The 25,042-nt window shown below is 43.0% G+C and overlaps 1 protein-coding gene across 2 annotated transcripts in view; it reads left to right on the top strand.

Moving 5' to 3' along the window:
• The first annotated feature begins 544 nt into the window (after positions 1-544).
• mpped2a (metallophosphoesterase domain containing 2a) overlaps positions 545-25,042 on the top strand; it is a 69,996-nt gene continuing 45,498 nt past the window's right edge. The window contains exons 1-3 of one of the 2 annotated variants that reach the window (XM_086179582.1): positions 545-968; positions 2,211-2,317; positions 3,270-3,545. In XM_086179582.1, coding sequence (XP_086035708.1) covers positions 3,433-3,545 — 113 coding nt within the window. In that variant the 5' untranslated portion in view covers positions 545-968; positions 2,211-2,317; positions 3,270-3,432. The remainder of the gene's footprint in view (positions 969-2,210; positions 2,318-3,269; positions 3,546-25,042) is intronic. The other variant, XM_086179591.1, reaches the window with a different exon arrangement.

Genomic DNA, 25,042 nt, shown 5'->3' with positions numbered 1-25,042 from the left:
ATCAGTAAAATATTTTGTAAAGAAAAAAAAAACCTTCAGTCTTAATTTGGATGTTAGACACAAATACTCGATTAGGCTTTCACCAGTTCCTGACACCTTCGTCACTTTGATGAATCAGTCAGCGGCCACAACGATGGGGTCTTGATTGGCTAACACGGATTTTCATGCAGTTCGCGGTCACTATCAAAGCCTTAATTATCAGCATCTCATGGCAAAGGTTACAACGCCTTTGACCCCGGTAACCGAGACAGAACTCCCCTGTTAGCTCCGCTACAGGTGCGGCTTATGATCTACGAAGAATCAAATATTTGAGGCTGTTGAACAAACTTATATTTCAAACGAACTCACGGTGGCCGCACAAACCTCTGTCCTCCGCCTATCAGTACCGTATCATTCAGTCGAAGTCCGCGAGTCTCTCTTATTTCCAACAGTCAGTGAACGCAGCACCAAGGTAGCGCTGCGCTGCGCGAGCGCCCTCCTCCCCCTCCTCCTCCGTGTCTTTGCTCCCTCCCTCCCGCGCAGCTCCGCGCGTGTGCCCGCCGGTCAGGGCGCGCGCACGGAGGTGGCGGGGGGTTGTGCTCGCTTCTGCTCTCCCTGCTCTCTGACCCCAGTGGCAGCTCCGACTCACTGCACTCCGGCTCCCCCTCCGCCAGAGCAAGGCTGCTCTCTCTCCCCCCGTTGTCCGTCAGTGTCTCTCGTCCCCCGCTCCGGCTCTCTCTCTCCCCGCTCTGTTATCTGGTTTTTCTCCACAGCGCCAGCCGAGGTCCCGCCGGGTCGAAGGTTCTGCCCTACCTGCCCGGACAGCTGCAACCCTCGGACGGCCGCGCAGGAACCTGCCCGCTCCCCCGCTGCCGCATGGACCCCGGTCCCTCCGCCGCCGCCGCTGCCTTCGCCGTGTAGAGGGCGACCCCGACCCGACACTCTTCCTCCAGCCTGATATAAACCCACAAAAACCCCGCACGACAAAGGTAGAGCAACCTTTCCGCTTGGCTTTGAGAACTGGAGGGGGCGGGAGGGGAGAGAGGGGAGCCGGGGGGTGAAGAAAGAATTCCTGCTACAAAGCCCTCGGTTTAGAGGTGGCTTGTCATTTACGAGGAAGAGCGAGAGGTTAGCGCAGCCGTGCCTGACACCGACCACCTCTGGGTGTTTCTCTTTATTATTCCGGGACCAGAGTTCAGGACGCGCGGACCTCTCCGCCTCTCTTTTTGTGTCACAAGCGGCAGCGTTGAACGGCGCGTAGCCCACGTCGCGTACATGCTCGGTTCCTGAGAGGGTCAGTTTATTCGCCTTTACCCTCTCGGCTGGGTAAAGTTAGCCATACGTGGTTTTCGGGCGCCCCGGATATTCAGTTGCGGTTGAACCGCGCGCGCGCTTGTGTATGTGTGTGTGTGTGTGTGTGTTTGTGTGTGCGCGCGCGTGTGCGAGCGCGCGCCAGTGTCCAGGAAAGGCGGCTCGTCGCGAAGCTACATAATAAGAATACAGTGCCGGGGCAGGTTTAGCACGCTAAGCTAGAGGGCTAGTTGCTGCTACTGTAGCCATAAGGTAGAGACAGACAGACAGGCGAGCGAAGCGAGTTCAGCAGCCCGACACACACACACACACACACACACACACACACACACACACACACGGCGAGGACACAGTGAAGCATGCTCCACAGTGTTTTTCGGCCTGAACTGCACACAAAAAAAGAGAGGCTTACTTCTGCTCAGCAGTAGATTTTTGCATTAGAGTAAATGAGTGTGAGGTGGAGTGTGTGCAGCTTTTAATTGAAGTGCAACAATGCTTGAAGGGCCAGAAAGATGTGTAAACTCATGCAGGGAAGGTTCTCTCAAGTTGGAATAATATCATATAAAGTCTCCACTGTGGAAGTGGAGCTGCTTCACTTAATCCCAGATATTTTATATGCAAGAATGGAGTTTGTCCACTTTTCTATTTTAGGTTTGGATCAAAACTGTGTGTTTTTAAATTCATAGAATTGGAAGTAGCACCCAGCGGACCCAGACATCTCTTGAAATTATTTAGTTTAAATCTGAGAATTGTTTGAATTTAATTTTTTAATTTTTTTTAACTGTCTATCTCATGAACTTGGAGCTTTCCCTCCAACCCCCCCCCCCCCCCCAAAAAAAAACAAACTGGTGACAGACTTATTAAATTGAGGGCATTTGTTTTTTCCTTTTTTTGTCCTTCTGTGGCCGTGGCTACGTCAGGAGGTCTGGTATAAAAAGGCCGTCAAGCTCACAGGGGCCAGTTTACGATCAGTCAGGGAGGTCAGACAGGAGGGAGGCTCAGGGTCCGAGGAGACGCAGTCAAGCCGGTGAGTGAGCTCCGGAGGTGCACTCCTCCTGCATCATTTGGGCTGCAATTTCTTCCACCATTTAAAGAGTGTGTTTTATTTTTATTTAATGTTACCTAATCTCGAGCTCATTTGACATGTACAAAAAAAGAAAGACGGCCAGCTGGAAAGAAGGATTAATGTTTAGTGGTTCACTTTAGAAAGAGAGCACCAGGCCTGGAGTAAGAAAAGCTTTATTTTCCTGTGATTTTTGAGGTAATTGTTCGCGGGAAAGCGGACCTGTCTCCTGCATGCATGTCAAGGATCTCTTGTTTTACTGAAAGGTTTTGTAACAATTAGCACAGCAGCAGAAATGAAACCTGAGGCTTCTCTTCTCGGCTTATTTAATTTCAACAGGCAAGTGCCTCTGAGGCCATGCCTGCAGTCATTTCATACATTTGAATCTGCTAGTTTGCTGTAATGAGTTAAGAGCAACATTGAACCAATTAAAAAAATGTGCCTGCCAGATTGCAATTTATCACTTTTTCAGTCCAGATTTTGAAAGATTAGTTTTGTGCAAACTTTTAACAAGGTATTTGTGTTCTCCAGACACAGTACCACATTGTGAGGAAAAAGTAGATTAAATCAAATTGTGTAAAAGTTATGTTTTACTTGTTAGAATTTTATGAAATCTTTGATGGGCTGGTAAGTTGCTGCATGTTTTTGTTTTTACTCTCATATGTGTCAGAGCAGAAAAGCAATTAGTTATGCTCTCTGTTGTCACATAGGAAAACTATAATTACAACATATACACGTTTTGATGATTAAAATGTCATTTACATTTTAAAGTGGTTTAAAATGTTTTTGAAAATATATTTCAATTTTTCACTCAAAAGATAAGAACATTAGGTTTGTGTTCAGGCGGGTGCATGCCTTGCCGTCCTGTTACAAGCAGCTGATGAGTGTGTGTGTGTGTGATTTCTTGTTGGTGCAGACTGCAGTGTGTCGTGGTTGAGTCGGTCGGCCGGGTCTCTGCTGTCGCTGCAGCTGTGGGTGACTTCCTGGGATTTCTGGGGCGGGTCTGAAGGATGACCGCTGCACGGCTCACTGCTGAATCCCGGTGAACGAACGGCGTCTCATGTCCAAACGGCGGAAGGATGGCTCATGGCAAAGTGACCATCACGGTGGATGAGTACAGCTCCAACCCCACACAGGCCTTCACACACTACAACATCAACCAGAGCCGCTTCCAACCTCCACACGTCCACATGTAAGTACACACGATCCGTTAAACCACCTCGAATATTTTTCATATATATATATATATATATATATATATATATATATATATATATATATATATATATATATATATATATATATATATTCAAATTTTTATCCTGCTTATTGTAAAGAAGAAGAAAAAAGCTTTCTGTAGCTTTATTTAAAACCATGATTGTGTGATATTCCTCATGCATACAGAGGAGAAACATAGAGGTTTTTGTATTTTTGGGGTGCAACAGGAAACCAATCAGGAGCCTGTTTGCTGCACAGTGGTTGTTTATACTTTGATTTAATTGGCTGCAGTTTTGTGAGTGTACGGTGGCCTGCGTGTACAATCTTTGATGACAGACAGAGACCCAAATCTGTGTAATCTGACCTGTGGAGCATTTCAGGAGATTAAATTTACTTAAAAATGTCTGCTGTCCGTGTGGTATGTAAACCATATTGTTTGACCAAATCCAAATTTACTATCCTGAAGATTTTACACACACACACACACACACACACCAGATGCTTTTCATAGTTCCCATATTTTTGAGAGGGATCTTGTCTGACTCAGACGTTTTTTCTTCCAGTTGTGCGTTGGGGACAGCGTGCCTCTGTTGGCTGTGGTTTTACTCTGAGACCGTTATCGGTTGTGCCATATCGTCAATGCGGTGTGTGTACACTTTGTCTGCATTAGGGTGCTCCCTTTATTTATTTATCAGACCAGTTACTTAGCGCTTCTCTGTGGTAACGCTCTGTCTCTCATTAGTGGGTCAGAGCGCTGTGATCTGTCTGCCTTCACCACACACACACACACACACACACTCGTTATAGCTCAGTGTGTTTTATCCCTGGTCAAAGCTGCAGCCCTCTCTGTGTCCTCTCCCAGTTACAGTAGTTTGATGCTTTAGAAATGTTGCTGATTGGTTGTTGCTTGTGAGCAGAATGTGCCTGAGACAGTTTCCATTCATTGAGAGTTGTGTAAGGATTTTACCTGCAGCAGGGAAAAGAAAGGCTATTACTGTTTCTGTATGACTGTGTCTCACCTAGTTTTTATGTTGCTGTTTTATGCTTTAGGATGTACAATTATATTGTGTTTAATATACCCCCCCCCCAAAAAAAACCCTGATACTTGACTACCGTCAAAGACCCATAAACCTTCAATTATTAAATGTGTTGCACTTAAAATGTGTGTTATTTTAAAGGGTGTGAGAAAATAAAAACAGTGAGTTAAAACAAATTTGTGTAGCGTTACATGTGGGGTTTTTTTTTATTGAGGATGAAATTAAGTGAAGTCGTCAGGAACTTAAACTTATGTGCAAATTTTCTGTTCATGTTAACTGCTGACAAGACCAGTTTTGAATTGGGTTTTTAAAAAGTGGATCCCCAGAAAAAAGTTTGGGATACATTGTAATAATTTGGTAGGTAGAATTTGGGTAATAAAGATTCTGTTGATCACATGGAATTTTGATTGAACTTTTGTTCACATTAATGAGGTTTTGTTGAATGATTCTTAAAGCACTGCAATTAATTTCACAGCACTGCAGCAACCATCACCGATTTTAGACAGAGAAAACGTAATACTCAGCCAAATAGTACAAGCAACCTGAGAGGAGAAACCAGGGCCCTTTTGACAACAGCGCTGCTGCCATTGTGGCTCAAATGTGTCAATGAGAACAGCTCAGAATGGTGTCCTGCACCACAAGCTTATATGGCGTTTATGTTTTGGTTTCTGTTAAAAACACTAACTAGCTGAAGTTTAATTGCCCTGTGTTAGAGGGTTGTCATTGGATTATAATTTCCTCTTAAAATAAAGATTGTAATGATGAAGAAATATGTTTTTTGCCATTGGCATTTTATTTATTGATCAAATCAGTGACTGATTGTTATTTTTCCTGGATGGTAGATTTAGACAATTTCTTCAGAATGCCCTCCCCTGATAGTTACAGACACAAGATTAGCATCAAGTCCTGACATCCAGGAATAATTCCCAAAGAAGCACTTCAAACTTGTGTCCGCTGTGATCCTCATCAGAACGGTGGGAAAGGTTCCAATGGCGTATCTGTAGACCAGCACTTCTGCACTCCGAGCACGCAGCATCAGGCAGCATCAGGCAAACAGGTTGATATTCTGTTTTGTTCATTTTAATCTCTCGCTTAATTCTGACAATCTCTTTTGAGTTAACGGGGTTATTTTTGGACGTATGGCATCATATAAACACCAGGACTCTTACCTTCGCCCTGTGCGTGCCCCCCCCCCTTTTTTTTTGTCAGCTGTGAGGGCGTCTGCCACCACAGCGAGCGTTGGTCCTGCGAATGTGCAAAAGGAGACGAGGTCACCTAGCAGTTTATGTTATGTCAGTCCATTTTAATGGTCGACAGAGTCGGCAATAAATCAGGCCAAATATCTCAATATGAATCAAGGTTAGCGTGTGCCAAACAGCACGGAGCAAATCCTAGTTTGAAGAAGGAAGCTTGGTCACGTTTGTCTTTTAGACAGTTAATAATTCAGACAATATCTTTTACTTAAAAACATGAGAGAAGTACATCTGGAGGACACTTTAGTTTTTCTATCTGAAATTGTAAGTCTAATTTTGGGTTTTTATCAATTGAGGCGTCAATGATTGACTTTGACAGGTTGTGTTTTTTTTTTTGTTATGGTCCATCTCAGGATTCTTCTCTGACCATGAGTTCAGTTTGAGGAGTAACAGAGAAACCACACACAAAGACTTTTTTTTTTTTAAAGAAGGAATGAGTAAAATGAGAAATGACACTATCTGCCTGATGTCAAAGATGACTATACTTAAGGCTTAACATTTCTAAAAGTGAAGGAGGACAAGCTTTGATTCAGTAAAGAAACGTGTGTTAAGAGCCAGGAAAAAGCTTCTGCTGCTTTGAGAGATGCGTCATTGAAGAAGTGAAAGAAGTATGTGAAGGTGCAGAAATGTATTTAAACAAAACCATGTCAGCATTTACAGAAATAACAAAGCTGATTTTCGCATGCCCAAAATATGTCGTCCCAGTGTTTCCTCCATCTGACTGTGGTGGTTTTGAAGGTGCAGCCCCTGTAGGAAGGGGACGGTGATGAGGCTGTGGGGCCTCTCACCAGATATGTGTTTAGATAAATACATTAGGCTGTTTCCTGGCTTCCACAGAGCCTGCAGTGTTTTACCCTGTCATTCTTAAACTCAGACTTGGAACCCCAGGATCACGCGCGCACACACACACACACACACACGCACACACTCCCATCAGCCCATCCCCCTCTGTGTTGAAGTGCTTATAGAATACAAGCTCTGTTCTGGGAAAGTAAAGGCTTGTTTAGATTTGAGAGATAATGATCCGACTTGCTCGGGGTTTCTCTCGCACTGTATCAAAAGTATTTGGACATTAAGTTGTTGCTGCACTGATAGTTTAAAAAAAAGAGAAAGAGAGCTGGGGGGGGTGCATGGCTTTTGAAATACAATCTCCGCTAATGCCCCCCCCCCCCCCCCCCCCGAAGGAATATTCCGATTTTTGTGACGGGGAACAGCGGTGCCTTTAGTGCAGTGCTGAGGGTACCACTCTATGAACTACGTATGCATGTAGTGCACATAACACACACACACTCACAGGACCAACGAAAAAGTCCTCACTTTCCAACAATGTCCTCACTCTCTTGGTTAAATACGTAAGAAGTATAGGAGTCAAAGTGGGCTTTCTTCGGAGCATGGGACATCTCCGTCTGTCTGTAAGTGAGCGACAGACTCAGTTCAGCCCTATTTGTGTCTAGTTTATTTTTCTGTGCGTGCGTGTGTGTATATGTGTGTGTGTGTGTGTGTTTTCGTGCTTCAGCCCCCTCATCGTCGTCTTGTGAAATGAAATGCTCAGCAACTTGGAACATATGCTTCGAGTTGGGACACTAATGGCTTTGAATCCAATTTGAGCAGGATCTGGGCCAGACTGCAGGAAGGCCCAGTCTACTGACAGACTGACTGACTGACAGAGTCAAAGCTAAAGGGGACCCCGGAGAGGTTTTTAAAGTCCCCCTCCAGTCAAAAATGTGTTTTATTCTTGCTCCCAAAGTTGAATGTTTGAGCTTCACATTATAGAATAATGGATATGGAGAGTTTGACATCAGAAGATTGTTTTCGTTAATGAAAGGGTCAGTTGTCTCTCTATAATTGGTGAAAACCTGATTTCAAGAGGCGGGGTTATGGGCAAGATTTGTGACATCACAAGTGCTTTTGAAGAGTTGTAGGAGGTGGAAACTTGGAGCCTCCAGTGCACAAGCGTTGAGACCTCATAGGCATCAAGAGACGTCTTGTGTCCAGCAGTTGAACTTCTGAAATTAAATTTTCATTTTTCATATTTTCTGGGATTTAATTCAATATGGCAATATTTTTTTTCTCTGCCGAAATCATAAGAAACCTCACACATCGTAGAGTACTATTTTCAAAGTGTTATTGTGGACTGGAATATTTTAAGACTTTCTCTACAGAATTGAGCCATTGAAATGTTGCAGATAACCTACTTGATTATCATTTCAATTGCTCTCTCTTTAATCGTTCAGTCTGTAGAACATTAGAGGTATCATTCGTTTCTCAAAGTCCTTAAGGAATGTCTTAAAATTGTCTGTCCAAAAATTCAACATTTATGTTGCATCACTAAGTAAAGTGGCAAGTGTTCCCTTTGGAGGCTGAACAATGTAGAAAAGAATCGTGTGATTATTTTTGATGGGGCTTGTGGCTTGACTCGTAATTGTAGTGGGAATAGTAATTGTTGTTTTGAATTTTTCACTGAAGAAATACAAAAATGCTGGTGTGACTCCAGCACATGCTTCCATACATTTGAGGACTGTGACTTGTAGGGGGTGTCTCTTAAACACCATAATGTTTCTTGTTAATTGTTGCACCTCTTATATGGATATTGCACTTTGCCATATTAATATGGATATCGATAAATTCTAGATTAAGAGTTCAGCCCTCCTTAGTCGGATCCGGTGAATGTTTGGCTTTATAATTAACATTGAATTAAATTGAAAAGGAGAGAGGAGGGTGGCAGGAGAAAGGTTCTCCAAATCCTAAATACCACTGATTCAGTCAAGCTCTCCAGATTAGATGACGTTGGTAGTTGATCTGGATCGCAGATGTGTTGGCATTTCTCATTCAGTGACTGAACTGCAGAACGCCATTAACGCCTTTCGAGTGTTAATTTAATTCCCTCGTGATGTGCGCACCCTGCAAGTCAAATAAAGTGTGTAGGTGGAAAAAACTGACTTCCCCTGCGCTGACAGGGTCACTGATGGACCACATGCTTGTGTGATTAACTGTGTTTTCGGGTTTAACAACACTATTTATCTTGGCTTTCAATATTGAAGGGAAATCGTACTAATTTGACCCAGTCTTGAACCATTTAATGTCAAAACGTCTGTGTGGCTGTTCTAAATATGTACCACTTTGACACAAACGATAAACCCCACTTCAGTATTTGTGTGATTGTGGAATGTGTTTCCCTGCGTGCCATCAAATGACTAAGAGACACGCTGGGATTTTACTTGATGGACCTTTGATGATGCCAGGCAGCGTCCTACATAGCTGCAGGGTCCTCCAAGTTGTTTCCTTGCTGCTCAGACTTTTCTGAATCTTTTAAAATGGTTCTCTGCTGAGTTCAGTGTGATCGGAGCAAAACATTCATGAATATGGATTCCGCATCCCTTTTTCTGACCTTTTTGTAGTTGAACAATCTCCCTGTTTTATCTTTAGATCTGCATTTGTATTTGGGGTTTTAAATTGAGTTATTTACAAGTGTCATTAACTAAGTGTCATACATGTCTATGTTTATGCATAACCCACAGCTAGCATGTGGGGGGGGGGGGGTTCACACTGAATAAACTGTCTAGTGATCAAAAACAGGCTGGGTTTTTTGAAAGTGCAAAAAAAAATACCATGAGAAAATGTGATACTCTTGTAAGATGTTTGGATATTCAACCTTTTTTTTTTTTTTTTTTTTATGAAATAACCCAGGCCTCTCAAATGTGTGCTGTTCATTTTGTCTTTTGACGTGAAGCACACGCAGAAACTTCATGGAAAAAAAACAAACAATGTCTGATCAGCTGTACAAGTCTTACCAGACAGACAGGGTCTGAAATGAAAACCTGCCAACCGTCAAATACATTTGTATATCACAAGACTATTGGCCAAACTGTAAATGTGGGTAAATATTTAGGCCATAATATTCATGTAGTAAAGCATAATCCTGATTGGCTGTCGGAGCCTGACGTTGTTTTTCTGAGCCATATCCAACCAACCATCTGATCATAACAGTAACCAGACTACAGTCAAGCAGAGGCCGGTGCCTTCTGCGTTCTGCTGCAGCTCCTCTCAGGCAGTGGTAGCAGGAGTGAGCCGATCTTTAAAATGGCACCTCATTGGGATTGAACGTCTGCAGACAGAAAGTTCTTTGAGAAGTGGAGGTTTAGAGTTAATGAATGTATGAAGCTGACTGCAGTTTAAAACAGAGTCTACACTGATCAGTGATGTCACTTCCTCTTAATGTTGCTTTACAAAGCCCGACACTCTTAAACTGGTAACTCATCAGTTAATATGTTGTTGTTGTTGTTTTTAATTTCATGATGCAACTGGAAGAATTCCCATCACTGCCGGTGTGCAATAGAGATTTGGCAGCTACAATATTTTTGTACCATGTGGGCGCAGGCTGTCACATGACCATTGAGGACGCTGGACTGGCCTTCAGATCAGAGTTGACATTGGTTTTGTTATTAGTGTTGTCCGGTAGTCAGAGGTCGCAGCTGACTTGTCTATCCTGGATAGCTTGACTTTTAACTTCTTCTCCTGATAAACTTTTGCAATATGTTCAGTCACAGTACCTCAGATTGGCGTCACATATTCACGCTCCAAACCAGCTCACCCTCTACCACACTGGCACTAGCATGTCTGTCGAGCAACGACATGATCTAAGGCTGCAAGGCATCCATGGACACAGCTGGGTGCTTGTTCTGATACAGGAGAGTTCTAGCACTAGAAGCATCACACAGTTTGCATGTGACTCTGTTGCCATCCAGGTTCAGTTGATCCATCACTGAGCTTCATATAACGCAGCTCAGTCTTGACGTCAGGCTGCTAGCTAGCAGGGCGTGTATGCAAATGAACCCACAAACCAACATGAGTAACTGGTCAAAGTGTTTAGTAAGTTACTGGTTTGCCAACCGTCCCCCGTCAGCTGTAGGCAACAGTGTTCTGTGTGTGTGTGTGTGTGTGTGTGTGAGACAAAAACAGACACAGCTCATTTGTTGTTGGAAATAAAACAATGAGGCTGGAAACATTTGTGACCATGAAGGCAGCAAGTGTCATGTTGCTTGTGTGTCTGTCTGAGCCTCTCAGCAGCCTGTCTGACGCCGCTAATAGCTACACTGCAGCACACCAGTACTAAGATGAAGAGGACCACACACACGCACCACATTGGCTTTTAAACTTGCATTTAAGTAATTATTTACTGCTTTCAGTGTATATAGTTTTTAATATACAGTATATTTTAGTTTTTGATTTATGATACATTTTCCTCTGGCCTTTTCAAGTTTGTATTCAAAATAAATGATAATCTCAATGAAATGCTAAAATAAATGAATATGTGACAAGGAGATGAAAATTGTTATAGGTCAGGAAAAAATCTTTATTTTTTCCATCTACCCACCACCATGGCTGGTGATTGTAAACGTTAAATTTCGACTCTGCTGTGAGTACCGCTGTACTTTTTGTGAGACCCTGGCAGCACACCTTGAGCAGGAAACAAGATGGTTGGACAGGACTTATTCTCAGCTTAGCTCAGCTTATTTATGGGAATTCTACAAGAATCAAAAGGAGGATTGGATTAAATCTGTGATAACGTGGACAGTTTGTATGATAACTTTACACTTCGCCTTTGGTTTCTCTTCAGATTTGATTTTGTATTTTCAAGCCAAGTGTAGGATATTTACAGTATGAAGGGATTTTAAGATGGAAACAATGATCAATATTAAGATGCAAACCTGCAAGTCTAGAAACACTTTCCTCCACATTCATTTTGAATGCTGCTGCTCCTCTGAATGCATTGTTGCTAGTGATGTCACAAGCACCAGTGCTTGGCAGCTGAGTCAATGCCAGGACTCTGAAAATGTGACGATATTTGTTTTTTTATGGTACTGCAAATACTATGACTGGGGTTTCTGCTGTTGGACTGCAGTGTGTGGTTGAGATGGAAGCAGGTCCTCACTTCTGAACGTGGTGTGCTGGGCTGCTGCGACCTCAAATTAAGATACTTTGAATCAAAGTGTGACGCCACCACCAGACACCTAACTGTATGTGTGCAGTTAGGCTATTTGTTAGCACCCATTGCCTTTTTTCTTTGGCTGATTCCAGCATCTGATTTTTTATTTTTTTTTTGTTCATGGGATCTACAATATGGATTATTGCTGATTCCGATTTTCTGTCTTAGAACTATACTTGTCAGTACAAACAAAAAAACAAAAAACTTTTCTTTAGTGGAAACTTTTTTTATTTTCACAACAGAAAATATTACTTTTACAGGTTCCCCAAAATTGCAGTAGGTTACTGGATCTTACTTAAACAACTCTAAAATAGATAAATTAATAAATCCTACTATTTGTCAGTGAATAAAACAAAAACAGGAAGTTGCTGTTCCTTGGTCACTCAGAGTTAAGTGTGTTGGCCCTGAAGTTAGAGGCAGCCTCAACTCCCTCGCGTTAGTAACACGCCATCAGCTTTTCCATCCGAGTGAAGTGCTACATGCAGTCCTAAAGCAGAAGTATTATTTCTGCTTTTATATCATTAAGGTTGGTGCTTTCAGTCATAAACAGGTATTTTCTATGGTGCAATATTTGCTGCATCTCAGCGTCACCATCTTGGGGCAGAGGTGCCATTTGTAAACAGAACATATGCTTTGTCCTCAAAATGTTGTGACGCTTCAGAGAACTTAAATGTTACATATTGTCCTCCTTTTTATTTTTGCGTCTGTTATTGTTACACTACTAACACATAATTCCCTCAATACCTCAAACAGTAACTTTATTTGCTGGTAAAAGATTCCACATTTAAGAAAGTCCTTGCCCTCCAGATGCCTTGTTAATTATTCCCACCCTCTGAATAATTGAGGAGCTTGTAAGCACGAATCGTTTAATGACGCGGCCACTTGTGTATATCATCATGGATGTTAAATAGGAGCCTTTTAGGAACCAGGAGGGCGATGGCCTTCACACATTAATTTAAAACTGAATGGGTTTTTGTTATTTTGTTTCTTTGTTTCTTTTTGTTTAGATAGTTGTAGCTTTACATCTGGTTGAGGAAATTATTTGGAATTGTTTTGTTGTTGTTGTTTTTAACATGAGATGGGCAGCCCCAGTTAAAGAGTTGATATGAATAATTTTTCTTCTCTTCTGCCTCTCCATGAATGAGACAGCGGGGCGCTTCGTGTGTAGGAGCTCAAGGTTCAACATCTCAAGAGATAATTAAAGAGGACATCTCCATATTTGTTGCATCTTGCTCATTTGACTCAATTTTTAACCCTAAAATGTACTGTTTCTATTCATAACAGGACTCGGTGTCTCCTCTTAAATCATGTTGTGGATCAACAAGTTCAACCTTGTTAACACAAACCCTTTAGCAGCCAACATCACTCCGAAGATACAAATGCTCTTATAATTGCCAATTTAACGTTGTCGTCTAATTTATCGTTGAAGACATCACAGGGTTTTTTTCCCCCCGTCATCACAGCCGGTTTAGAGCCGCAGCTTGTAGATGAGAGACAGCAACACAAGCAGATGAGAACGGTTCCACTCTTTCAAACGCATCAGCTTTTCCTTTATCTTTTGCTTTTTTGGCACAATCAGATTGATCTAGTCTTTGTGTTAAGAGGAGGATGTTGAATTGCAAGTTTGGGCCACAAATTTTTCCCCCCACTTTTTTGTTTTACACTTTTATTCGTATGTGAGAAAGGAAGATGCACATTATCAAGAGTAAGTTGCCTGTCCTTGTGGTTTGCTCCGAGCACTGCAGACATTTGAGTGTGGACGTTGTTTCCTTCTGTAATGTCGTCAGACGACAATCCAGTGTAAGAAACAAGGACACATTCAGGATTATTTGCTTTGGGATCATGTTTTCTCTCCTTATCATACCTAAGTATTTTTTGTGTTATAGGCATGCACTTTGACATCAGAATACGGCAGTACAAAAACATGACGTTTAATAGTAATAATGTGACTGCTCCCAAACTTGAAATTGTGAAAGTAACTGATCGTAGCAGGATGAAAAAAAAAAAAATAGAAAAAGCCTAAGAAGTACTTTAAGGTAGGTGTGTATGCAGATGCGTGCATACGTGCGTGTGTGTGTGTGTGTGTGTGTGTGTGTGTGTGTGTGTGTGTGTGTGAGAGAGAGAGTGAGTGAGTGAGTGAGTGATTGAAGTCGTGACATCAGTAAAAGGGGGTATTGACGAGGAGAGAGGAAGCAGCACGTCCCCAGTAGTTCCTCACAGTATAACAGGAGCTGTTGTCCCCTCACATTCCACTTTGTGAACTTCTGATTTGGACATGAGCCACGAAGGAACTTCAGGTTGGAAAAGAGTTACACCTCCAGTTACAAAGGCCTACATGAATAGTCTATTCATCCCAGAAATTCCTCTTGAAAATATGGTTATATTTTGTTGGTGGAGGCTGTTTTGACATGTTGAATAGCCTTTATATGAGGAAATGACAGCATGTGTGAACTACATTAAGATGTTTTCCCAAGGTTTTCTTCTGCTTGTTCCAGACCTTTGAGTCCATGCCCTCAACTTCAGTTTGTTGAAATTGATCGAGAATTTGTTTATTTATTCATTTATTGTTGGATTTTATTTATTTATTTACAGATGATATGTTTATTTCTCAACTTTTAAAAATAAAATTTGGATAAGGGAATTATTGCAAAAAGAATACTGCTGGCTATATCAGTTTTGGAATTTCTAACTTTCTAATATTGGTACCAATTCCAAAAATTAAGGAAAGATTAAGTGCTCATTATTATAAAATGTGAGTGTCCTCTGCATGAGTGCACCGATTTTGGACTATGTATTTTATTTTTAAATAATGAATTGTTATACAAGTCGCCTTATAAATAAAATGTATTATTATTATTATTATTATTATTATTATTATTATTATTATTATAATACAGCTTTTTGCACAGTTGTTTGATAGTCACATTTAAGAGATGTTTAAAAAACAATCATATCTATATTTCATGGACATCAACATCATTCTTAAATTGAAGTATTTCTTTGATTCCAATTATGCAACTTTTAAAAAACCCTAGTAATCTCACCATCATGTTGTTGATGGATCTGTCGGAGCCTCCTGACAGCAAACTAAACCCCTCCCAAACATGAAACTGCCTGCAGCCACGCGATGTCAGACTGAATAATGAAGCACTTCAGTATCAGCAGACTATTGAAATACTTTAGTTGGACTTTTGGGAAGAGCCATTGAAGCCTGAAATCTATGAAATTCCCGTTAACAACGGAGCCTCATATTAACCTCGCCCCTCGAGCCTTCCCTTATTTTATTTTCCTCCTAAACAGTTAACTGAGGAGCTGCAGTCAGGCGTCCGACCTCCTGAGACAAAGAGCCGGTCCCGTTTTGTGACCTATTGTTTGGGTCGGCCTGCGATGTGGAGGGGCTTTTGTAACAAGAGAACCCTTGATTAAGTTCCCTCTTCACCCCTGACCTGCTGCTGGAGCCCGGCGGGATGGTGGTGGAGGGCTCGAGTGACAGTTGACATTGGACAGATCTGCTGTTTCTGAGATTGAAGCACTTTTGAAGTTTTTCAGGTTTTAGCCTCAGAGCCTGGCATTGCAGGGCACAATCTCTTGATTATGCCCCCACCCCACCAGCCTGCAACTTCTCAACATGACAAGTTTACCACTGTTCCTCTGAAAATTATCAGTTGTTGTTGTATAACACAAATGACTCATTTCAAAAATCATGTGTGTCGATCCTTACATCAGATACTTCATGTCTTAAGGCGTTAGGGAATTTGAGAATGGCTCTTACCTTCGCCAGTAAAAATGATGTCATTTGATATCTTCTGCCAACTATCAAGGACCCAAGAAAGGGTCATCACGTTCAATTTTTAGTTTTATAAACCCGATGCAGTCCCTAAATCGAGAAACTTTCCTGTCCCCTCCAGTTCTGCTTGTGTTGACTTCAAAACCACATCAAATGTTAATAAGGAACCCAGATCTTTAACGAAGAGGTGTAAAACGAAGCCTGTGCGTGTTTTTCTCCTCTTGTGAGCAGTGTTGTTTGTCCAGGTGAAGACTGCTTCCCGAGTGTATTCTCGCAGCAGTCTGCTGGTTGGCGTCCGTGTCATGCTTGTCTCCTCAGCCTTCCTCCCATCAGCCCTGCAGCCCGGCAGCCTGTCAGAAGCACAATTAAGGGCTGTGCCGTAATGAAAGGGGCATTAGCAGAAGCAATTTATTTCCCAGCGCAGTGCCGGAAGGTTTCTCCACTGCTGATATTCCAGTGTAGGCTTTGTGTGCTGCACTCGCCCATTATTGCAGGAGTAACGGGGAGGGTTGAGGAGGACACATGCTGGCTGAATAAATGGTGGTGGGGGGCATTAAGGCAAAGATAACATATTTTCCTTAGAATGTTTTTTTGCTGTGTTCTTGTGTTTTCATATATTTCCTCTTGTGAATGTTCATCATGCTGCAACTACGTTCTGTGCTTTTGCTCTTTTTCTCCATGGGATTTTCTTGTTAACCACCTTTTGCCTCCCTCACTGCTCCTGGCGCCGCGCCCCCCCCCCCACACACACACACACACACACACCCCACACCCCCATCCGTTATTCCTGTGTTCATTTTGTTCCTGTAAAGTTTATTGAATTAGTGCAGACAGCTGAAACGTAAAAGATAAGAGAGGCTCGCTCACTGCTTCTCTCTGAGAAATGGTATTGCTCTGTGGATGAGTGAGCGCCGTGTTTGTGAGTGAGCGAGGGGGGAGGGGAGCTGATGCAGGGGGGTTACACACGAAGGAAATGGGGAGCATTGTGTTTTGATGTTTCTCCTGAAAGAGCGATAAAGACTGTGAGCCCTGTGGAAGACCTGTAACCATTTTGTCTCCAGTGAAGCTGTGATTATCTTTTAAATGTGACACACACACACACACACACACACACACACACACACCCCACATATTCAAGTCAGTCATTTAGCAGCTGGTTTGACTTTTACCTCTGATCATCAAAGCCATGTCAAAAATGCCTCTTCCTCTCTCTTCTTCTCAGTCAGGTAATACAGATTAAAGTCGCTTTAAACTGATTGTCTGTCTATATTCAGATTTTTGGAATATATTCTTTTTTTTCAATGGATAAAAAGTACAAATTATTTTCTCCGTTCAGTAGTTTGGTTTCTTTTACTCCCTGGAGTTATAGATACATTTATTATTTCACCTGGGGGATACGTCACCCAGATGTCGTTTATCAGTTTACCTTATAATTGATAAGAAAATCTCACCTTTAAGAGACTGCAGCCATTTAGTGACGCAGAGGAACTGGTTGCCAGTGTGTCCCAAGTTGTCAGGCATCAATAGAACCACATTTAAATGCAGTGCATCTGCCTGACTGATCGACGCCCTCTTTAAATAGAACTTTACATATAACACCATTGACCAAAGACCAGGCTCTCCTTGGTCTATGGCACCAACGGTTTCTGGTATCCCAAAATAAGCATGCACCATCATCGCATGACCACGCCTCATTAAGTTTATTTGCTAGTTAAAGGGTGAGGGTACTTGGCATGAAAGTGTTGTATGTGCCAGCTTGCACTGCACAAGCATGACACTTAAAATAAGGCTCAGTCTCTTTATTGGAACTGAGCGTAATAAATTCTCCCCCCCGATCCTGTTTCAACCAAGCAAGATGCCTCTGAAATGCTTTTTGCTCGTTTGTGCCTGTTTGGAGTGGGCCGATTGCTGCTTGCAGCTGATACCAAGCAGCCAGTGACTGCCCAACAACACAACTGAAGACGTGATCCCTTCCTCCTGTCTCACTCATAACACACCTCAGCACAACACCAACAGTCCCATGACCGCCTACATACACCGTACCTGCATGTACTCACAGCGGTGGCTGTTCCAAAGAGCCATGTATGTGATAGCGCTGGTTTCACACCAGAAGGTGTATTTTTCATCCTGAAATAAAAGAAGATGCAATAATTGAGCAATTCAGAAGGAATAAATAGGTTTTACTCAAAACATGAGAACGGCTCATCGAAATGACTGAAAGTCTGCTCTGTATTTCCTTCGATCACCAGCAAAACACCCCCCCAGGTTTGGAGCAGTGGTTGGGAAAAATGAAAGACACTGAGTTGGCATTTAAATTGTAAAAGTAGCTGGGTTGCGTGTTTGGTTTAATTTTTTACCCCATTTTTTCTTTGAGTGCTTACTGTTTGTTCTGGCATTTTCAGGTTTCTTCTGATTCTCCTTGGAAGAAAATTTTAAAAAAAAAGTATCACTAGCTATTGAATGAGTTTACCTTACGCTTTGTCTCTGGTGGCCCGTGAAGCAGTGAGTGTACATGTCATGATCCTATCAAGGTTTCCCTGGAGACTTACTTGGAAAGGCTGAAGATAGTCTGTAGCCTGTTTGGCATACAGTTTGCGCACACAATTTTAGAAGTTAGGTGCCTAAGCGAATAAAATCACAGGTTTGACAGACAAAAGAGCCTGTAGGCCTTTAAAATTGATGATTATTGATTTTATTTTAGCACAGGAATCAACTGAAATTTTAATTTTTCACAAAGCCACACTTGGCCTGTCTGTCACCCTGCCTGCTTCTCATGTCTGCGCAGGTCAGGTTTCGTTAAGTAGCAGTCTATTTCCACATGCCCCTTTTGACCCCAGCGGTTTTTGAAGGCTGGCTCCTCTCTGATGTGCTTATTGATGAGAAATCATTAGCACTGTTAACGATGAGGGGACAGGAAGGCCTGAGGAGGAGGAGGAGCAGCAGGCAAATCCCTCGGCAGCAGGTGGCAGCAGGTATAAAACAGATGTAGATTCTGACTGGACTGTGATTGACAGGCGCTTCTCTCTGAGACAAGTGAACAGCCCAGAGGTCGCTGACCCCTTTAACCCACACTGGACTGATGGGAGGGACCCAGATCCCAACAAACACCAGAGGCCTGCCTGAGACAACCCAACCCAACTCAGCTCTGCCACAAATTCTGCCTTTAGTGAGATGATCATGTTCAGTTGTCATTGACACTGACTCAGTTGAACTACAGGTTCATTATTGAGGTTCTTGGTAGAAGTGAATAAAAGGTGGTTCTAATGTTTTAGCTCCAGATTTACATGGACTGTCCACCAGCACCACCACCCCACATGATCTCAGTCATGAATATCCAGTAGAAAACAACCTTCCTCTCAGTGTCATTAAAAACTGAAGCATTGTAAGTTTCACAAATGTAGGGTTCCTGGCAGAGTTGTTATATCAGGTGACTAAACTTCATCAAGGGCCAGTCATGACTGCAAGAGCACAGTGATTCGATGAGGATGTCTGTGAATTCCCTCTACATGATTTTAGTCCTGCCCTATCCCAATCAGAAACCCTGGAGGACCAGGGAAGTGAAGCAGCTGCTGAGGGAGAGAAACACTGCCTTCAAAGCTGGTGACAGGGCTCTCTTCAGCACAGCCCTCGCCAACCTGTAGAGAGGCATCAGAAAGGCCAAGGAGGACTTCAGGAGGAGGATCGACAACCATCTGGTCAGCAACAACAGCAGGCAGGCATGGATAGCGGTCCAGCATCTCACCAACTACAAACCCAGCATCAGAGCAGCTGAGGGCAACGCCGAGCTGGCGGAAGAACCAAACCTCTTCTTCGCTTGCTTTGAGTCTGTAGCACCAGAAACAGATACGACTCAGTCTAAAGTCCCATCCTGCCTGAAGACCTCCAATGTGGTCCCCCTACCCAAGAAATCCCCCACAACCAGCCGAAGCGACGACCGGCCTGTTGCACACATACCAGTGGTGATGAAGTGCTTCAAAAAAGTGGTTAGGCATCACATCATGACCTTTGTAACCCCCAGCTCAGACCCATACCATTTTGCCCACAAGGCAAACAGGTCGACAGAGGACCATGAACACAGCACTTCACACAGTGATGACCCACCTGTAGAAACTGGGAAACTACACCCACCTTCTCTTTGTGGACTACAGTTCAGCTTTCAACACCATCCTCCCCCACGGTCTCATGAGGAAAAGGCTGAACCTCAGGCTTCACTCTCCGTTGTCACTGGATCAAGGACTTCCTATCAAACCACCCACAGAAGGTCAGAATTGGCCCCCACACCTCCACAGCTCTCACACTCAGCATCGGCTCCCCTCAAGGCTGCGTGCTGAGCCCCCTGCTCTTCACCCTCTATACTTCAGACTGCACACCCATCCAAGCCAGCAACACCTTCATCAAGTACGCGGACGACACTACAGTGGTAAGCTGCATCACTGGAGGTGTCGAGTCCGCTTACCGATATGAGGTGAATAGCTGACGGTGTGGTGTAGAGACAATAACCTGCTCCTGAACACATCCAAAACAAGGAGCTAATCATTGACTTCAGGAATAACAAAACAGACTTTCAGCATATTCTCATTGGTGGGACCCCTGTAGAAAGGGTCAGTGACTTGTGCGTCTTCGGAGTCCATCTAGAAGAGAAACTGACCTGGGACAAGATCACCACACAGCTGGTCGACAAGGCACAGCAGAGACTCCACTTTCTGAGAACACTCAGGAAGAACATCAGCCAGAGACTGCTTGTGCCTTTTTACCGCTCCACCATGGAGAGCATCCTTACATACTGCCTCTGTATGTGGTTTGCCAGTTGCACAGTGGCAAACAGAAAAGAGCTCCAAAGGGTCACCAAAATGGCTGAGAAGGTCATTGAGTGCCCTCTACCCACACTGGAGGACCTTCCTACTGCCTCAGGAGAGCCAACATCATCCTGAAGGACTCTTTCCATCCGGGACATTCACTGCTTGAGCCACTGCCGTGAGGTAGACAATACAGGGCCATTAAAACAAAGACAAACAGACTGAGGAACAGTTTCTTCCCAACTGCTGTCAGAGTCATAAATGCTTCCTCAACAAAATAATGCAACATATCTATGTCATGCAACTCTCACTGCCGCTGTAAAATATCCACTGTCAATGCAATTCACACGGCTTTTGTACCCAAAACCGTTAGGACACGAGTGACTCACCGTTACATCGTGGACACATTCCAGACATCTAGCGGCCATGCGATCAGTATCCTTCAGCTTCAACTGTGGGAGCCAGTGAGAGCGCTGGGCACGGCATTACAGGAAACCAGAGGGAAGGGGTGGTCTATGTAATGTTTCAAACCAACATTGTAACTGCACTGAGGGGGCGCCATGCCTAAATTATCTGTAAACGGGCTGTAAAAACCGAGCACGTTCATACAACATCATCTCAATGAATTCTTTCACCTGGGGTTTGTTTCTTCGAGGGCTCGCTGCATATCAGCGAACAAGCAGTCACTCATTCAAGTTGTGTGTAAACCACAATGAAAGAAAAATCCAGAGCCAGCAAGTTGTGCCGTGTGTATTTTGCTGGAGGTGTTGTACATCTGAGGAGGGTCTTGGCGCTGTCTCTCAACTCTGTGCCCTGCAGGAGCCTCGCTGTCACCGGCCCAATGTCTCCCTTTCGAATCTTTGTCTGAATTGTATTTGAGGGTTTATACAAAAGCGATTTCCTGGAGAATGCCAGAAGGTTTTGGAAAAGGTCATTGAAATTTGTCTCAGAAATTACAAACAGTTGCGTCCATGATTTACTTCTGTTTCTTTTGTATCAAACTACATTGCTTATGAGTTAAATGTACTGCAGTCAGTTTTGACAAGGTTTAATGTTATCTTTCATATGAGTGCAATCCAGAGAATGTTGGCTCTTAAAAATTTGCTCAAAGTCCCGTAAATTTATTGGTGTAATTGTGTTTGAATAAACTCCGTTGTGTAAGCAGAGGTATTAAATGTAGTCCTGTAATGATTTAATTTGGACAGTCCAAAGATTTTATTCCCCTCTGTGGGAGCACGTCACAGCGAGTCTCATTTTTTAGCTTTGGGATACAGAATATTTTTTCTAACAGACTAGTGGAGTTAATAGCATTTAGAAGTGGTAATCATTCGTTTGTCAGCAGCTAATTCTTCTGTCAGCGACTACACATGGAGGCTGGGGTATAAACCTGTCAGAGCGCTCAGTTCTTCTGCTGCCCAGCAAACAGCCATTGTCCCCTTGGATGCATAAAGACTGGATATTTAAAAAAAAAAAAAATCTTGTGGAAGCTTTGCAATCAATCATCGTGATTATGTGGCGTCTGTAAAGAGCTCAGCAAGTCAGAGCGGCCCAACTGGCGACCTCCTTATCTGTTGTGAGTTAAGTGTCACGTTTGAAGGAGCAGGCTCAGGCTGAACTTTGACCCTGTTTGCTTGTGTGTTTTTTCAAAAGGCCAGGGAGCCAAGTGTGCTCAGTCAAATGAAATATCCTCCCGCAGACATCAGAGGGCACTCCTCCCAGCCTCCCTCTGTCTCTCCCACCCTGAATTGGACTTCCTTCTCTGTTTCTGTCTGAGTGAATGATACATGGAAACACAGCTGGCGTCCAACCAGACCTCCAAGATTTAGGTGTTTTAGATCTTCCTTTGTTTTCTAATCTGCAAGCAGTGCAGACAAGGTTTTTCATGTAAGGGGCAGCCTGGGGGTGGTCAAGGTTAATTCGGTAGAGTCCTGGGTTTGTAAGGGTTGCCAGCTCAGATTGATTTCCAGCTGAAACATAATCAGCCCCAAATGAAAACATTTTTGCAGGTCAAATATGAGCAGTCACCAGTGCCACCCTGGACACCACTCATCATCATCATTAACTTGCTATTTTTGTGATTTATGATTTACATAAGTAGTCAGTTACTACATTTGAATCTGTATTATCTGAGTAATTGACCAAAAAACAACAACCACAAAGCACACTTTTTAGTTCCTACAATTATAACATGGTTTATCATGTGTGACTTTTGTAATTTAGAAAAAAAATAAAAGCACCAGTTGTGAGACTGAAGGCTGGATTGTCTGACGGATTTGATCTTGAGAAACCCAGAGCTTAGTGATGAAAATTGATATAAATGTCAAGAAAACAAGTGGCAATAATCTAATTGTTTCTGGAATTGAAGATTGATGGAAATGTATTCACCGTTAATTTTTTGTGCAGAAGTCCTCAGACCGAGCTGTAGGTGAGAGTACTTTCACGCATTACGGCTTCTGTGTCGAAGGATCACAGACGTTTCTTCATCGAGCAGATATTTCTGCCGCTACATATCCTCGGTTTTGTGTCAGCTCCAATGTCATGGCGGATTTGAGAGTGTGCTCCTGCCCTCCTCGAGCGCATTAGCATTTCTCCTCTCCCCCACTCTTTTCCCTTCCCAGTCTTCCCTCTGATGTCACGCTGAAGCACAGACATGTTAACACGGACCTTCATGCTAACACAGTTCAGTCTGTCACCAGAGAATATTCTTTTACCTGCTGCTGCAGAGCAGGAAGACTTTTTCATTTTCACTGTCTCCGTTTACAATAGATCAGAGGCCTTCGCTGCACCGCTGAACATCTGAACTCCTGTATACATTACTAATGAACCTCTGGATTATTATACATTCATACGTGAGCAGGAAGGACTGGGGCCTTCTCGTGTGTGTGTGTGCGTGTGTGTGTGTGTGTGTGAGTGAAACTAATGCAGCACTATCATGAAGGTTTCTTGGCCCAGACCTGCTCTAATTGATAGGGGCTGCTGGTATTTACTTACATTCTCAGGGTGGATTAAATCTCAAAGGGAAGGGGAGGTGATGGAGGTTGTTTTTCTCCCGGCTTTGTTTTAATATGCACGCTTGAGTGCGTGCACATATCTGGATATGTATGTGTGTGTTTTGTCATCCCATGTGGTTCTATGTTTGCCCTTCCTCCATGACGAGAACTGTCGAATCCTGTAAAGCTGCATGCCGTCCAAGCACCACAGAGCACCAAATCTAATCAGCAGCTACACTGCAATGTATGTGCTGCTCCGCCAGCTTAGGCTAGTGTGTGTGTGTGTGTGTGTGTGTGTGTGTTGGGGGGGGGGGCAAAGTCAATAGTAAATATCATTTTCTCCATGTATGTTTTTTATTGTCCAGTGTATTCAATGTTGTACTTCTACTCCTAATACTACTACAGATACACACTGAAGACTAGACACAAATGCACTGGGAAAATGCATCACAATACTTCCTTTTATGATACATTATTGATACTGTGGAGATGAGTACTGATATTCGGATATTTGTGTTGAAAACCCTAACATCATATAATTATATCAACATATTCCCTCCTCTACTTGTTAACAAGTTGGTTATTGTACACAGGTTACAGAGGCACTAACACTCTGCTCGTGGTCATTTTTGTGTGTGTGTGTAGCAGATGATAGTAAACATCATGGAAGTCAATGGATGACTAGCAGTTACTGAGAAGTGGAGAAGGAGCAGGATTGAAGAACTTCATTTCTGGTCATGTAGAATTTTTTAAAAACTTTTTTTGTTTCGTTTCTTTTATTATTTAAGTTTTTTCGCATCTTTGCAATAAAAACTCATTACTTATCAGTTATTGAATTTTGTTTCAGATTTGAAGAAAATAACATGTCAGTGCAATGACTAAATACCCCCCCCCCCCACACACACACACACACACACACACACACACACACACACACACACACAGTTTTTGGGGGGGGGGTATTTGTTTTAAGTTATACAGATGATGCATTGTAGAATAATTGATCTGCAATATATTACACACACCGAGATGATCGCAAACTATTAGGTTGCACTTCCTTTTTCACCAGCTAGGATTCGATTGAGTGGTTGCAGCAATGGGCAATCATGAAAATTCACAGAAAAAAGTAGTTTCACACAATCAAATTGAAGGCTTGCAGGATGTTTTCATGACTGAGAGGTTTGTTCAGAGTAAGCTAGTAGGAGATTTTGAACAGCTGCTTCTTGCTGCACAGCTTCATTCACATGTGTGGAGGCAGAAACAATAAGTGACCCTCGATGCAGCGCGTATGAAGCTGCTTTGCAAGTCACAAATGGTGGCTGTAGCCAGATGGTGCCAGATGATGGCTCCACTACTGCTGATCTGAGATCCACGCTGTGATGATAAGGTCTGTAGTAAACAGAAGTATACATAAACATGGCTGCATAAATACCAGATTCAGCCAGGCTCTGTTTTCCCATGATGCATCACACAAAGGAAATGGGCATCGCTCACAGCTGGTAGTAAGGCAGTTGAATAATAGATCCTAAAATATTTGGGTGTCTCTTGTAAAGTTGTGTGCCGTTTACAGTAAACATACCATACCGTCACATCTGGTTAGCCATTTCCAAATGAATTTCTTC

The sequence above is a fragment of the Aulostomus chinensis genome, chromosome 2 (assembly GCF_037954235.1).
Source record: "Aulostomus chinensis isolate RoL2024-O1b breed Wild chromosome 2, RoL_Achi_v1.0, whole genome shotgun sequence".
NCBI lineage: Eukaryota > Metazoa > Chordata > Actinopteri > Syngnathiformes > Aulostomidae > Aulostomus > Aulostomus chinensis.
The sequence above is the reverse complement of the archived record's forward strand: the minus strand, read 5'-3'. Positions and strand labels throughout refer to the sequence as shown.